At 38.2% G+C, this 17,683-nt stretch overlaps 1 protein-coding gene and 1 pseudogene across 2 annotated transcripts; one reads left to right on the top strand and one right to left on the bottom strand.

Annotated features, from left to right (window-relative positions):
- Window positions 1-2,437: 2,437 nt before the first annotated feature.
- Window positions 2,438-6,335, top strand: LOC113346251 (pentatricopeptide repeat-containing protein At3g23020-like). Of its 2 annotated transcripts, none has more exons than XM_026589809.1 (2): window positions 2,438-5,428; window positions 5,922-6,335. In XM_026589809.1, exon 1 carries the CDS (start codon window positions 2,641-2,643, stop codon window positions 5,260-5,262), a length of 2,622 nt encoding a protein of 873 aa, XP_026445594.1. In that variant the 5' UTR covers window positions 2,438-2,640; the 3' UTR covers window positions 5,263-5,428; window positions 5,922-6,335. The 2 variants fall into 2 exon arrangements, with proteins under 2 accessions (XP_026445594.1, XP_026445593.1); XM_026589808.1 differs by having other exon boundaries at window positions 5,915-6,335.
- Window positions 6,336-7,455: 1,120 nt separating this feature from the next.
- On the bottom strand, window positions 7,456-13,776 carry LOC113346259 (annotated as a pseudogene).
- Between the last annotated feature and the right edge of the window lie 3,907 nt (window positions 13,777-17,683).

Raw genomic sequence — 17,683 nt, 5'->3', positions numbered from 1 at the left:
GTATTGGGGAATATGACACATCCCAATACACAGAGGAGATATGCAGTGGCAGCGTGGTTCACTTGCTCATCAGTTAACGTTCCATTCTTTTCCTTCTCCAAGGTGCCTCGGAACATATTCATCAAAGCTGTAATGTTGATCTGTCTTGTTCTATAACTAGCATGCCTCCTAAACTCTGTTGTTTTTGTCTCTTCATCCCAACCTAAGCACTTGTTAGTTAGAGAATAAAGTTGTGCCCAACTTAACTGCTTTGTGTAGTTAAACTTCACAGCTGTGCCTTGGTCGGGAAGGTTAAGAATCTGCACAACATCATCCGGGGTGATCGTCATCTCCCCAAACGGCATATGGAAAGTATCGGTCTCAGGATACATTCTCTCCACGAACGCCGATATGGCCACACGATCATGTTCCAACAATGAATTATCGGCGGCATTAGCTAACCCCGAGTTGGCAACAATTGTCTTGAACCTTTCACATTCACCGGATAAAGGCCACGCAAGCATTTTTGTTGGTGCGGCGGTAGGTTTGAGTAGACGGACCTCATCTTGATGATCCTATTAAAGTACATAAAAAAATCCTTAATACAAGTATTACGATATAACACATAGACAATACATTAATAAAAAATAGTAATTTTATTACCTCGGTTTCATATATTTCTCTGGCCCATGAGTCTTTGTATCCAAATAGCAATTTTCCTCCATCCGCTGGTAGTCCAAGGATTGTGCCTGCTGGAATACCCTTCTTCTTCAAGTGCTGAGGGACAAGATGTGATGCTTTCTTAGCAATATCCTTCCTTACAACATCTTTTCCTTTTTTGGCTTTTTGGGTACCACTTGGTTGTCCTTCTTCTTCTACTCTTGCCACTGGATCAACTGGTTCAACACTTGGTCCTGCACTTTGTTGAGCGGCTTGTTCAACACTTAGTCGCACCCCTTGTTCACTGCCTTGTTGTTCAACAGTTGGTTGCACTCCTTGTTGACTGCTTTGTTCTTGTTCGCTTTGTTGAGCACCTGAATTATCTTTGGCACTCCTTTCCCTCCTAGCACTAGCTGTCACTTTCTTCCTCCCTTCTCGACTTTGTCTAAACAACAAAGAAAGGAACAATATTTACAAACTATACAATCGGAAGACAAAGTATGGAAATATAACCCGAATGTACACATTCGGACGTAAGAAGACACATATTGTTCCCGAATACAAAACAATCGGAAGCTAAATAAACATATGTGCAACCGAATATACATCAATTGGAGTTCGGAAGCTGTAAATTTTTCATCCTACACAATCGGAAGAAAAAGTGCACCTCTATAACCCGAATGTACAAATTCGGAAGTAAGAAGACACATATTTTTTCCGAATGAAAAACAATCGGAATATAACTAAACACGTTTACAACCCAATATTCATCAACTGGAGTTCAGAAACTCTAAAATTTTATCCTACACAATCGGAGGTATAAAACATTATATTGTCTTCCGAATAAATACTGGCCCCAAAATGGGATTTTTCCTATATCATAAATTTTGAGATTTTTTCAATATATACATTCGGTAGTGAGTGTTCTTCCGAATACTTTGTGTCTACTTAAATATATTCGGTAGCCAAAAAATTCATTAAACTACCGATTATTAGCAGTTTGTATCCAGGAAGATATGGCCACCAATATTCGGCAGATAATCATCAAATCTTTCTCCCGAATACTGTCGATGTTCTTGAAAAATGAAGAACACGACTACATTCGGAAGTAAATTAGCATGCATATCGTCCGAATCTGGATAAATAACCGAAAACCCTAGAAAAATTTTTTCTCGATTCGACGAATTAAAGCGAAATAAACCCCAAAAATGATAGATTCTTACCTAATTGGGGCCATTTGAAGTTGACGAAGTGTTTGAGTCTTGGAATCGCCACCACCGACTACATTGTCGGGTACTTGTTCTTCGCGTTCTTCGCGTTCTTCTTCATTTGCAGCAAGAATTTCTTTATTTCTTGCTAAAATTCCAATGTTTGGATCGATACCCCGAGCAACATTTTTGGTTCTAGGTCTGTGGGTTTCATTTCTCTTATCCATTGTTTTATAATCGAATCGACGATGTTTTGATTTTACGATTCGCGGCGATGTTTCGGTTGAACGAGGAAAATTTTTTTTTCTTCCACAATCGGAAGATAATATGAAACTGGAAGAAGAAGAGTTGAAATGAGTAGAATTGTTTTTGATTTGGTTTTTATACAGTTTTACCAGAAGGGCATTTATGTAACTTCAATATCATATAGGGTACCCCTTAACTAGAGTCTTTGGCTGGGTATAAATTGATGGCCCCTAAATCCTTTGGGATGGCCCCTAAAAACGCCAGGCTTTTTATTATTGCATATAAAGTGTTTTCTGTTTTTACAGTAGCTCTCAAGCTTAAGCAGGTGAGTTTCATTTCTAAAGTTTTCTTATCTTCATCACCTAATTCTGGGTGTTATTTACAAACCCATTTCTTATTATTCTTCGTATTCAACAAAAAATCGTGTTTGCAGTATTTCTCCCCATTTTCAGTACTTATTCTGTTCAATTTTAAAAATTCAAGAACTAGATAAGAATATATGAGGTATAGAATGTCTAGGGTTTAGGGTTTAAGGATTGTTGCAGAAATGATTGGGAGTATTCAACAGATTAATTTTATTACCCTTGTAGGTTCTTCTACACAAAGTACACTGAATTTTAGAGTTGAACCAATTAAGAAACACAAAGAACGAAAGATTCCTGAAAACCCTATAGAGAAGCGAATTCATAGAATTTATAGGAAATCACAGAATAGAAAAGTCGATGATTTAGTTAAAGTTAAAATTATGCCCACTTTGGATAATCCGGAGAAGAATCAGTATGGGATGGTGAAAAGGAAACCTGTAGGAAATGGAAAACAAAAGGCTGCAGTTGAAGTGAGCAAGAAAGGGAATATTTCAAAGGAAACTACTAAGTTTTCAGCAAAATGGTTATCTTATGGGGGACGTTTACCGTTGATTTTGCAAGCGTTGGAGAATGAGGATGACTTAGAAGAAGCTTTGAAGCCCTGGGTGGATAGTTTGAATAACAAAGAGAGGAGCATTATTCTTAAGGAACAGTTGAGTTGGGAAAGAGCTTTTGAGATTTTTCAATGGTTTAAGAGAAAGGGTTGTTATGAACTAAATGTTATTCACTATAATATCATGCTTAGGGTTCTCGGAAAAGCGCAAAAATGGGATTTGGTGGAGAGCTTGTGGAATGAGATGGTGAAGAGAAGAATAGTCCCGACAAATTCAACTTATGGTACTTTAATTGATGTGTATAGTAAAGGTGGTTTGACAGAAAAGGGGCTTCTTTGGCTGGAAAAGATGAAGAAACAAGGAATAGAGCCCGACGAGGTAACAATGGGGATTGTTGTTCAAACGTACAAGAAAGCAAGGGAGTTCGAAAAGGCTGAGCAGTTCTTTAAAGATTGGTCATCAGGTAAGATGGTTATCAATGGGAGGAAAACTACTGCTGCAAGGAAAAGTTCTTTCTCACAATCTAATACCTGTTTTAGCTCGTACACATTTAATACGTTGATTGACACATATGGGAAGGCCGGACATCTTCAAGAAGCCTCTGATACATTTGCCCGGATGCTAAAAGAAGGAATTGTTCCGAATACGGTGACTTTCAATACACTGATTCATATATGCGGAAATAATGGTCAATTAGATGAAGTTGCATCATTGATGCAGAAGATGGAACAACTTCGATGCCCTCCAGACACACGAACGTATAACATCCTTATTTCTCTGCATACTAAGCATGATGATATTTATGCCGCAATGAGCTATTTTATGCAAATGAAGGATGTTGGTCTGGTCCCCGACCCCGTGAGCTATCGTACTCTCTTGTATGCTTTTTCCATAAGGCAAATGGTTGGGGAGTCTGAAACTCTTGTCTCAGAGATGGATGCTTTGGGTCTTAAGATTGATGAATTTACCCAATCTGCTTTGACTAGAATGTATATTGATGCGGGGATGATAGAGAGATCATGGTCTTGGTTTGAAAGGTTTCATCTTGAGAAAGAAATGAGCTTGGAGTGCTATTCTGCGAATATTGATGCATATGGGGAGCGGGGATACGTTCTTGAGGCTGAGAAAGCTTTTATTTGTTGCAAAGGAATGAAGACATTAAGTGTATTTGAGTACAATGTGATGATCAAGGCTTATGGAATAGGGAAGAAGTATGATAAGGCCTGTCGGCTGTTTGATGATATGGAAAAGAATGGGGTTTTGCCTGATAAATGCAGCTATAATTCTCTTGTACAGATACTATCTGGAGCTGATCTTCCATATGCTGCAAGGGTCTATTTGCGTAAAATGCAGCAGGTCGGATTAGTAAGTGATTGTGTCCCATACTGTGCAGTGATCTCAAGTTTTGTGAAGGCAGGTCAACTAGATCTGGCGGAAGATTTACTCAGAGAGATGGTTGGATTTGGTGTGCAGCCTGATGTTGTTGTTTTTGGCGTCCTGATAAATGCATTCGCTGATGTTGGAAGCGTTACAAAAGCTAGTGGATACGTTGATGCTATGAGAAAAGCCGGTTTACCTGGCAATCAAGTTATTTATAACTCCTTGATCAAGCTATATACGAAGGTGGGATACTTGGAAGAGGCAAAAGAAATGTACGACCTTCTTCAATCATCAGAATCAGGTCCTGAAGCGTACTCGTCTAATTGTATGATTGATCTCTACAGTGAGCGTGCAATGGTTACACAAGCAGAAAAGATATTTGAGGATATGAAACAAAGGGGGGATGCAAATGAGTTCTCATACGTTATGATGCTGTGTATGTACAAGAAAATTGGAAGATTGGATGAAGCTATTGGGATTGCGCAAAGGATGCGTGAAATGGGACTCTTGACTGACTTGTTGAGTTATAATAATGTGATTTCGCTCTACGCATCAGATGGTAGGCTGAAGGAAGCAGTTGAAACTTTTCGGGAGATGATTAATTCGAGCATTCAACCTGATGATTACACGTTCAGATCACTTGGAGTTGTTTTAGTGAAATGTGGAGTATCGAAGGATGCTGTTAGTAAGCTCGAAATAGGTAGGAGGAAAGATTCCCATAGTGGTCTGCATGCTTGGGTGTCAACTCTCTGCTCTATTATAAGTATAGATGATACTCGAAAGTCATGTAATAAGGCAGGATTAGTAGATGAGTTTGACCCTTTTGCAGGAAATATAATGAGATATGAAGTTGGGAAGTGCTGTACTTAGATTTTATCTCATACCTTAAGGAAAATTAGGGTGAATGGACACTCTTTTGCCTTTCTGCTTAGCGTCCAGTTAATTATGAGGGCTTTTCTTCTAAAATTGGCATGGAGATATCATTTAAAGGCCACTGGAGCTTCAGTTTGATGTACATCCTCCGAATGGGGATCAGGTAATGTTTCTTCCCTTTGATGTTCATCCAAAACAATTTTATCCGCGAAGTGCTATAAATACCTTTGTAGTCTCCACTTAATGGGTTGTATATATATACTCAGTTAATGGGTTGTATATATGTATACATGGAAGATTAAGAAATCTATTTGCTTCAGATTCAGAATCCTGTATTCGTCCGACTTGCGATTAGAATGAAGTAACCCACAATTAGTATGTAGAGTACTGGCCATGCATTAGAAATGTTTACATCATTTTATCTTCATCATTGATCGCTTGATCGAAAAAGTATTCTTCCGTGCTCTTCATCCTTTCAGAATATGATATCAAGCACATCAGCATCAGCTAGCACAATTGCACAACTGTATTTTTACTTCCATAAATGTGCTTGCACGAATGGTTTGATTTTAGCTTTAAGCATTTCAGTTCTTTATTTGGATTTTGTTTGTCATATATCAGTTGATTCATATCAAAATCTGACTTTCAGCCTTCAGGTAAGCGTTTTGGGTGATAGCATTAGTGCCTATGGGCGAATCCTTGAGATAAGGATGTATTCCACAGAAATGGTTCCAGTTTACACCTCCAAATTATTCAATTTGTCTCTGGTTGAAGTACTGCTGCCCAATGGTGTTTAGGTAATTACCTATTCTAAACTTAGGATATTCATAAATCATACTCTCTCCGTCCCTATTATAAAGGCGGAAGTGTAAAAATTTGTAGTCCCATTAGATAGGCAGACTTTCAATTCCAAGATAGGTTTTTCCATATATTGCCCTTATTTATTATAGGTAGTTATCACCACAATTAAGTTAATGTTTCTAGTGTTGGAAATTGTACAAAGGATAAAACAGGAAAGAGGATGGAAATGTAGGAAATCAAAAAAAAATCTTATTCTAAGAGAAACTCACTTCTCCGCCTATATAATGGGGACGGAGGGAGTATATTGCAGCGGTTTTGCAGTGTTTATGCAGTTGTTTCGATTTATTCAGCCTAAACTAATTGGCTTCTAGAATTTTACCTTCGCACAGAAGAAGACTGAGATATAAGGGATTGTCAAAATGATTATTAACCGAAAGTTTATAATGCTGGAGATGGGAACCCGATAATTCATTTTGAAACTAAGAATGATAGATGGTAAAAGAAGCAGACTTCCAACTGTTAATAATAAGGACCACCACTGTTGTCAAGAAACAGTTGAAGAATTAAGCAAATATATGGTTGAGAGAAAGGGAGTGACGGAGCCAAGACGTCTATGTGTAGGGGTCAAACCAAAAGCCTCTTTCAACAATCTATCTATTTAACCCCATGTCAGGGGAAAATACCAACTGTGCCATCTTATTAGCCCCCACAAGTTACCAAAATTTCCAAAAAACCGAGCTATTTAACACTGAGTTGGAAAAACAAGTGGGGTCTAGGGACCCCATTTGTCCCTGTGTGCCTCCGTCATCTTGTGGGAGGATGAAGCAAATGTGATGTGCAAGGACAGTGCAGTGCGCTCTGGATGTAGAAACTAACTACTTGCTTTGTGAAGAGCAAGGTGGAATTGGGCTGTGAGTGTAATATGACCTTGAGCGTTTTTTACTTCAGTCGGTTGACAAAAACAGTAGTAACTTCCATCAGTCATAAGATATTTTGTTCTTGGGATTTTCTTTTTTCTTTTTCTTTTTCTTTTTCTTTTTTCATATTCAGTCACTTTTGCGAAGTTAGAGCAAAAAAATTATGTATGGTACTTCCGCAAGGCAGGAATCTAAAATGGTGAAGATAAAAAAATTCGGCCCTGTGAAACTGTTCTGATGTGGAGTCAAGGAAACTCTCACTGCCGCATAAGGTTGCTGTCAGAGTGTTTTTCATATATCATTTTCATCCCTGATAGATTTTCATGCATATCTGTCACTTCCTGCTTCCATTTTTTTGCAACTTTCTGAGAAATGCTGGGAACAAATCTCATGATGATGGACAAAAAAAAAACCTGAAAAGAACAAATACCACTCATATACGAGTGAACTGTCTATTCGATTAGGCAAAATCTGATCTTGTAGAACAAAACTGGTGATAATATTTATAATAATTATTTACACATCAAAAAGGATCTCGACTACATATATCGACACATCGAATATCTCTTTACCTTTTGTATGATTTTAATCACAGAGAACTGCTTCTTTTCTACAAAGGAAACAGTCTGAAAGGTGATTGGGCAGCTAAGCAGAGCCCAAGTTAAAGCTCCTATTGGGTTTACAAGTATATATATTCCCTTCTTCTTTTCTATGTTTCTTTCCTTTTCTTTTCTTCTTTCTTCGTCTTTTAATTTTTATCCTATCGTGGAAATGGATGACTACAATGGAAGGACTCAGACTCTAATCCGGAATCAAGAGAGTTGGAGAGCCATTTGCTGTAAAAGTAACTTCTTTTGAGCTGCATTGATCACACCATTACACTCAGCATCCACCAACACCTGTCATAATTGCTGCTGCATGACCTGTTGGTTCCTCGGATGCCTTCCTCAGCATGAATACCTGGTTTGGACAGATTATTAGTTAGTTGTAGATTAATACGACTTAAACCATGTCCATGTGAAAGTAATTCAACATAGGAAGTTCAATTTATAGGTCAACACATGTCTAACACGGGTATTCCAGAGTCCAGGCTCCAGTACATGAAAGACAAGTTGAACATCCTTCATTAGGATCTAAGTTCCTGACAGTCATGTGGTGAGAGACACGGGTTTTAAACAAAACTGGAATTCAGATATTAGTAGTGGAAACTTCAAGATGCAGTGCAGAAAACCAAACTAAAAGCAACATAGGAAATCTCTTTAAAATGTGTGCTCTCGGGAGTGGCGCACTCAAGTAGGGGTGTAAATTCGGGCAGGCCGGGCCGCCCGACCCAAAAACTAAGACAGGCCGGGCAGGCCAGGCTTAATATTTGTGAGCTCGTAAACAAATTCAGGCCGGGCACAAGTAGATAATTTGTTACCGAAAGACCGCCCAAAGCCCGCTTTTTATACGGGCAGGCCAGATCGGGCCGGACAGGCCACTATTTTGAATTTTTTTTTTTTAAGTTTAAATTTTCAAATGAACGGTATTAAATACAATATCCTTTCCTTTCCAACATCGCATATCGTAAGTGATAGTATTATTTTATATTTAAATTACACTGACAAATTTTTAATTTTAGCCTATAATAAATAATTAATTAGAGTACAATAAACTTTCTAATAAGAAAATATATTACCATTAATGTTTTGAAAAAGTTAATTATAAGTAAAAAAACAATTATATATTTTATTTTTCTTGACACAAAATTGATAATTATAAAATTGTAACTTTTAAGTCTTTTTAAGAGGATATTAAATGATTAATGGCACATAGAAGGCTTTCAGGCCGAGCACCAAATCGGGCATCATAATTAATCGCAAAGCCCGAGACCGCCCAATAAATTAATCCAGGCCAGGTCGGGTGGTCCATGACGGGCCATAACAGGCTTTGGGCTACTTCGGGTACAGGCGGGTCGGGCGGATACAGGCAGGCCGAGTATTTTCGGGTATTATTTACACCCCTACACTCAAGCTCTAAAATCTTGTTCCCTCCAGATGCTTCAGTTGATAAATAGAAGCATTCTGAGGGAAACACATGGAAGTACTCGTTGGACATACCGATTCAAGTGGAGAAGTCAACCCCATGAAAATCTGAAGTTTTGGACGCGACCAATATTATGTTTTTCAAGTAAATTTGCTCAGCATCAAGAAATTAGCAACACTCTACATGCTGTTTTGCATGAATCTAATTGAACTATTATAATCACCTCCAAGGGATTGAGGATGTCTTTGACAGTAAATCAACTATACCTGTCCGTGATGCGTTATTTCGATAGATCCAGGTTGTTGGATAAAGGGCTCCCCATCTATCTGAACAGGGAAAGGGCTAGATAGATGTACCCTGACTGTGTTTCCTTGAGCTAGCCTCCGAGCCTGTGAAAGTCCAACCTGTACAATAACAACATGTACAAATTAGCTAACGATTATGCAAATATAAATAAATTAGCCAACCTTCTTGGCAGAAACCGCCTTCACACTTAAATGTCACATTTCTTGAAGGTACATTGAAGTCTCTAAGAGTAACGGTTAAAACAAACGATTAATCAAAAGAAAAAACAAAAAGAACAGGTAAAAACAAATCAAAGGGTCCAACAAAGTAGACAATTTCTCTTCATGTGCAAAATGAACATGCAAGGAAGTAGAACAGGAACTCGGACCTGTAGTTTGCCAAGGTGCCATGCCCCGCACATGGACACAACCTCAAGCACTTTATCATGCATGCTTTGTAGGCTGAAATCATCCTCATGTTCGTAGTCGTTTTGCCATAAATCTACTCCTCCCATATAACTCCCGATGTTAAGCACAATTACACCCTCGGACTCCTACGAGAAAAGATTATGATAAAATAAAAGTGAGTAACATATGTAAGATAGATCAAGAAAAATAAAATAACATCAAGCATAAGGTAGTAAAGGGCAAGCTGGGGGATTACAAAATACACAATCCAAATCAGATGATTTTAGATTGTAGAAGGTAAAAACTTCACCGTCCAACCTAAATAAAGCTATCAACCGAGGGGCTCACCTTTGGGATGTCAATGTACTTCCCATCAACTTCAAGGCGAACCTGCCATGGTAGATCTGCACAGGTTCTATCCATCATATCTTTCGCACCCTCTTTAGCATATCGCAGTTTATTCACAAACTGTTGAGTGAATAATAGGAAGATGAATCAGTACAAAATACTAAACCACGTGAATACATGCAGACACACTAAAACAAAATCATACATGAGGTGATTGCATTTTAAATGTTTTCTGCCAAGATGGCTGCTTACATCAGGCCTGGGACTAGGTACCGATTGGCGATTGACCCCTGACTACCCCAAAAACCAAAACACTTACCTAAGAGAGACAGAAAAATAAGTAAACCATAGATGAGTCCATTCATGAGGATTAGAAGTTCCCCTCAAAAGAAAAGCCTAGGCCCTCGGAATATATCATTTTAGAGAATTCCAGAATTTGCGCTGTGATATCAAACCCAAGTTTACGCAGTTATGTATAACTTTGTTTTTTATCTACTATAACTGCTGTTCTTCCAACAATAACTGTGTTTACAAAATCAGCAACCTGGTATTTGAACCCCCTGTATTTGACCCCAGGGGTTCCAATTTTAACTTTGTCTACAAAATCAGCAACCTGATATTTGAACCCCCTGTATTTGACCCCAGGGGTTCCAATACTAGATAGACTATTATTAAGATGGATTTTAATATTCAACTGATGGAACAAACTGCTTTCATGCAACTACCAAATTAGAATATTACCATAACGTGATGAATCTGGAATTATTGAATCGAACTACCTTGATACTACAGATAGTATGGCTAGCAGCGTTTTAACGTTTTCAACTATGTTTCACGCAGTTCATGAGGATATTTCGAAACTAGACTAGGAATACATCAAAAAAACAAGATGAGCATGAATGCACTAATCTTCATTACATATGAAGGAGAATTTAGCTACCTGACTACTGAACTTCTCAGGTCTTTCCTCTCGAGTCGTGTGAAATTCGTAAGCAACTTTTGTGTCACATCCAATACCTATGACATAAGCAAGTCACTTAGTGGCCGAGCAGACCAAAGAAAAATCAATACACCAGTAATATTCGAATGCATACCTAAATAGTTCATCATGAACTTGGATCGTGTTTTATTGGTACCCTGCTGCTCTAAGTTTTCTTTAATGTTAACTTTCCAGCGATCTAGCATTGTAACTGCTGCGTTGTTGAGGTCAGTAATAATTGTTCTTAAACCTTGTCCCTCATTAGATGAGAAACCTCCACCCCACTGCAAAACTCTTGACAAGTCATTTCCTGTTCCCAAAGGAAGTACAGCAACTGGTGGAGGTGATTCAAAATTGTGCTTCTCGATGGCATCAAGCACCCAGGCAACAGTACCATCCCCCCCGCACACTAAAACTCTAAAATATTGGACAGAACTAAACAACTTAAGACCAGCTTCTGGACCTTGGGCAGAACTTGATTCAAAAACCTGTGAATTCGCCAATAGCAAAACCACGTTAAGATCCAGTTAGATATGCTATTAAAATGAAAAAATTGAAATCATTTATTGTGTGAGAAGAAGCTCGGATCTCGAGGAACCAAAATAGAAATAAGACATGGGTCAACCAGAAGCGGAGAGTACTCTCAAGTTACCACTCAATTTCATTGACATACTGTTTAATGCTAACCTACTGCTGGAGAGTTAAGTAACTTGGTCAAGAAGTGATTAAAGGAATTTGCTTGCAGGAAAGTAATCATTCATGAACCACTTTACTGGATGTACCAGGGAAAATAAATTTATCACCTGTACTGGATTTAAGAGCATGTTCAATCTTCTTCTCCGAGAAGGTCCATATCGAGCTCCACTTTTAACATTGATGAAAACTAAAAGAGGCCTTGCATCCTGTGGCAAATCAACCAGTGTATACTTCTTCACGTGACCTGTATCACTGTCTTTCTGCATAGCTCCATTTTGTGTGCCTCTTAAACCAGATATTCGACCATCTTTCTTCGTGAAGTGGTCCCCATTTTTCTTGTTGCCTGATTTGTCCAAGCCAACAAGGCCATTAAGCACATATCCAAGCGCGATATTTGCACCAGAAGCATCCTGATTTTTACCATTAGGAACGCCACTTTTGCTACGATTACGCCTTCTTCTGATCTGCTATAAATTCTTCCATGATAGAACTGAACATTCGCCCTGCAATTGTTCCTTTATCATCTTCTTTCACAGAGAGCGGAGAAAGGATAAGTCTTCTAAGAGAACCCAAATCACAAATATCACCAGAATCTTTGGATATCTTATGGTGACATTTTACATGTATAAGGCGTTGACACCACATGCAATGCCATGTTGGAGAAGCATCCAGGAAAGGAACACCACAAGGTTCATCACAGTAATAACAGAAAGAAGACATCTCCGGATTCTCGTCCATCGCAATCCATCTCTCCGACCAGTGATGTAGCAGATGCGATGAACCAGCCTGTGCTACACATTTGCAATCTTTCGGGGCATATGGGGAACACCAGGAGTGAGCTGCTACACTACAAACTGCACACCGATGGAGTGGAACAGGTGATGCTGCTTTTACAGGACTCACTTGTTGAGGGCACACAAGAGCGTTTAAACAGACGGAACATGTTGATGGCTGCCCGCCGTAAGCAAAGTCCTCTATCCATGTATGATGTGAGAATGGAAGTTTTAATTTATTCAATACATTTTTCTTCGCCAAAGCAGCTGCTTTAACCCAATTCAGTGACGTATTTCTCTGCCATTTAAGAAATGCATATATAATAGCTAACAGTCCAACTGATCCAGCAACTAGCCATCTAATTACAAAAGGTCTCCAATCATCTGAACTGGTAAAAACTCTAAAAAGTGAAAAAACCAGATCTGTCATTGTAATTAACTTCCTCCGATCTCAAAGTTCCTTTACAATGAACACATTATATACATTCAGCATCAAAGAGACCTTGCAAAGAACCCTGGCATCATAAAACGAAAACACAATTTATCAGGAACACAAAGATGCTGTAGTCAAACAAATGAAACAACAACAACAACAACAACAAAAAAAAAAGTGTATAAGAAAGAAAATGACTAGAATTACAGCGTAAGTAAAGATTTGTCAAATCCATGTAGTAATCAACAGTTCCAAACACTAATAATTCAACCACACAATTCTACGAGATTGAGAATTATATCCAGAATGAATGGAGATCCCTAATACTTTAGACTGAATTTCACACTTTGTAATATTCATTTAAAGGTACATTTTAGACTCAATCTTACTAAAACCTCTCCCCTTGTGAAGAAGAATCTCAATGGTAGAAACAAAGAGTTAACCAAGCTTTTAAGCTGAATAAAGCAGCTTATAACACCACCGCCAACACCATCATCATACCAGCAGATAAAGAATAAAAGAGAATGATTGACAGCTAAAAAAGTAACAACAGATAATTCAAACAAAGAATATTTCTCATTCATAGATTCACAACCGTTTTCCCTAAAAATGCAACAAAAATAACATCAATTGCCAACAAATAAACAACGAAAACCAAATCGGTTTCAGATAGGGTTCGATTCAGATCTAATAAATACCAAACAAACCCTAAATTGAGAATCCAAAAAACGTACCTAGAGAAATGGAGGAGAAGATACCAGAGATTCTTCCACGCTCCCTCTCTCTCTCTCTTTGTTTTCCGTTTTTGGTGCAAATCTCTGGATCTTCGAAGCTTATTTTATTTGAATTTTTGAAAGAAATAAAATATCTCCTCCTTATTATTTCAGGAAGTCTTGTATATTTTATATCAACGGAAAAGCGGGATTTCTTCTACTTGTATAGAAACTGGGAAGAACTTTTCTATATCCAATAAGAACTTGCCAACTGTATATCCAACGTCATGTAAGAAACGTGTTGTACATCGAATCATCGAATACATGCAACAGTGAAAACTTTGAGCACTCAGAGCAAATGCAGTGGTGCGAGTATAACCAAAGACCAAAGACTAAAAAAAAAAGATCAAATTTGGATTTAGTCCGTCATGTGGCGTAGTGGGAAAAGAGTATATTTGGTCGCGCGTTAGTATAAAGTTCGTCTGAACGTTCAAGCGTTGATAAAGATTACGCCTGGAATCAGGCGTTGATAAAGATAACGCCTGGCATGGGGCGTTTGTAAAGATTACGCGTGGAATCAGGCGTTAATAAAAATTACGCTCCGAGGAATTCAAACAAAAAATTTAAAAAAATAAATAAAAAAAAAATAATGGGGCGGAGGTATAAAGCCCGCCCCATGTGATGGTGGTCTAATTGTGAGCTTGAGGCGTAATGTATATCAACGCCCACTAAAGGCGTTAAGTTTATCCCCGCCTGGTAGTCAGGCGTTAACTTTGTGTACGCCCAGTGGGGCGTACATTTAACCTCCGTCTGTTCCAGGCGAATTCTTTACGAACGCCCCTACATCAGGCGTTAACTTTACAAACGCTCGATGAATTGCGGACATTATATCAACGCCCGTTGTGTAGGCGGACATTATATAAACGCCCGACTATATTTGGGTTTGGTCTTGATCGCCGACCAAATTTGGTCTGGTTTTTAGTCTTTGATCAAATTTTGATGGATAGTCCGTCCCACTACGCCTATACACTGGACCTAATATTTGGGTTTAGTCGTCCATTGTGGACGCTCTCAGGCAGCGATTCCGCCGAAGAAACCAAATTTACCCTCGTTTTGTTTTACTAGCTAATCAACACCCCGCTGTATATGTCAGCGGCTTAGCCAGAAACTAGACTAAGAAGAAGTAAAGTATTATTAGGGATAGCAGAAAAGCAATGTTAGGCTTGGAAGTCGAGGGGTAACAAACGCAGGCATAGAATTGGTAAAGAATTGAGCTGAAACGAAGAAGTTATATGAGTTGCAGCTGATGTTGGAATTCATGATGATGCAGAACTGAAGTTGATACTGGTGGGTTGCAGTGCAGAAATGGAAACAATGATGTTGGAGCTGTAAATGGAATTATGGTGTTATGGTTAATGGTTGTGAACCGAGTATGTGGAGTCACTTTTGATGGCTAGGCATTGGTGGTGCTAAGATTGGAGGTTGCAGGGAAGCTACAGTAGGGGTCAGAGATGAATGAAAGTGTAGAGCTCAGATGAATGATAGTTGCCAAGTTATCGCAGGTGATGTTGCAGGTGGTCTGAGCTACATTAAGTGGCGGATTTCAGAGTTGGTGGTACTGGAAATGTGGCTGAGAGTATTGCAGGTTGAGTCTGCAATGGAGAATGGCTCTGTATGTGGCTTGCAGGGTTGGTAGATGGTATTTGTTGTGGTGTTGGAATGACTCGTGGAGATTGCAGCTGAAGTTTTGTGGCTGAACTGAATGAATGGATGCTGCCATGAGTTGGTTGAGTAGTTGCTGCTATACAGGTGAATTACAGGCTAGGAACTTAAAACTGTGCATTGAATGTGCTGAGCTGCAGGTTACAAGAAGATGGAGATGTGACTGATAGAGTGGCAGCTGATGAATGGCGAGAAATGGTGGTTGAATGCATTCGGAAATGGTGGTCGGTTTGACTTTGCCGGTCACCTGAGCTGCTCTCTGGTCAATTTCCGGCAGGTGATCCCAGTTTTCCAGTGACTACTTTTGGCTGGGAATTTTACTTGGGTATTTCCTACATATGGGCTTGGTGGACATCTTACTATTGGACTTTGAAGACTTGGACCTAATTTTGGAGAAAAAGGCTACAAAAGGAAAAGTATTCTACAACTTTGGATATCACGTATTATTTTCTACTTGGAGATTTGGAGAGAACTTCTTCTAGGGTTTGCTTTCGTTTGTTTTCATCTTCTTTATTTCATTGATTATGATTATGATGAACTCCATTATTATGAGTAACTAAATACTACTATTGGTTATGGGATAAAAGTTGATTTCTCAAATATGTTATTTGAATCTATGGATTAGTTATGTCTCAATATTTTATTGTTTATAATTCATGGTCTATATTGTTATAGGATTTGATTGTTTGATTGGTTGAGTCCGGAATCAATCCGATTTGCATTCATCTCTAAAGTTATATTATGGTTTTCAATACGAAAAAGTTGTTTGTCCCTGATTTTAAGTAGCATGATTGTGGGTAGTGCTTGTAGCGATGTATCCTACTAGTCACATATGAATCATAACCTTGGTTAAATCGAATTAGTGCTTTTACACGTTTGATTGCTTTGATTAGTCTTATTCCATAAATCTTAAAGCTTTTAGGGAGTTAAACTTAATCGTGCTTTTACACTTTGGGTTACTTTCTAGGAAGAATTCACATATGCATCTTTTAATGTGGTTGTGATGAAATTAGGGAATTAGCGGGATATTCTTGCGATCAAGGTATTCTAAGGCTTTTAATAGACGATAGATTAAAATATCAATTCAAGTCATTGATGAAAATACATGTTTGTGAATGATTTTATCTCGTGACCAATATCTTCTCCTTATTGATTATTCAAATTATCTTTATTGCTTTCAATTATTTTATTTCTTTGCTAAAACAACAAAAATCCCCCCTTGGTTACTTAGGAAACTAAAATTTTATAACAACAAAAGTCTCTCTGTGGATACAAACTCTTTCCTACCACATACTATATTTATTGTAGTTAAGTAAGAAAGTGAAATTATATTTGACGGTTGACAACCGATCAATCATGTCGACTGAAGAATCTTCACCTATCATTGTTAAGTTCGATGGAACCAATTATAATCATTGGTTTTTCCTTATGAGAAGTTTTCTCAAAGGCAAAAGTATGTGGAAATACATTGATGGAAAAGATACACGGCAAAAACCAGACAGTACTACTGGTAAATAAAAAATGTTGGAACAGATGGTATTGAAGAAAGGGAGATCAACAACTAAAAGCTTCTTACATGGATTGGAAACACAGTGTTCACTTCAATAAGCATGCAACTTACCAGTTTTGAAGAAGCCAAAAAAGCTTGGGATTTTCTTGCAAAGAGGTATACACAAGTCAACTTTTCTCAAAGGTACAAGCTATAACAGGATATTCGGTTGTTGAAACAACAACCAGACCAATCGATTCCTGATTTTCACTCTGAGATGTCAATCATATGGAAACAGTTAGCTCTCATCCAACCTAAGTGGACAACATGTAAATCATATGGAACCAGCTAGCTTTCATCGAACCTAAGTGGACAACAAATGCACAAATATGAGAGAAATTTAGAGAAGAATCCAGATTAGTTCAAATCTTGATGGCTTTAAGAGAAGAATTTGAATCAATAAGAGCATTTATTTTCCATCGATCTCCACTTCCAACTGTAGAAGTTTCTACCTCTGAACTCATTACTAAAGAGGTTCGTAAAAGAATAAAACATGATATACCAACTGTGTTTGCAGTACTTTAAAATTTCAATACTCCTTTTAACTCACAGAGACATATTTCTACCAATCGCGAATTGTCACAGGTACAGTGTCACAATTGTAAGAAAAATGAACATCTTGCTAACAACTTCATAATACCATCAAGTGCATCAGCATCAAACTTCTCTCAAGGCTTGACAACATAAAGTGCTCAACCTCCACCACCAGGCACACCTCAGTGTAGATATTGTAAATCTTTTAGACATACAATTGGAAACTGTACCTCACA

Source organism: Papaver somniferum, unplaced genomic scaffold, assembly GCF_003573695.1.
Source record: "Papaver somniferum cultivar HN1 unplaced genomic scaffold, ASM357369v1 unplaced-scaffold_99, whole genome shotgun sequence".
Taxonomy (NCBI): Eukaryota; Viridiplantae; Streptophyta; class Magnoliopsida; order Ranunculales; family Papaveraceae; genus Papaver; species Papaver somniferum.
Note: the sequence above shows the minus strand (reverse complement) of the source record. Positions and strands in the feature narration are given on the sequence as shown.

Excerpts from the sequence above, each read along its gene's own strand:
- LOC113346251 (XM_026589809.1), top strand. The coding sequence starts at position 2,641 with ATGATTGGGAGTATTCAACAGATTAATTTTATTACCCTTGTAGGTTCT.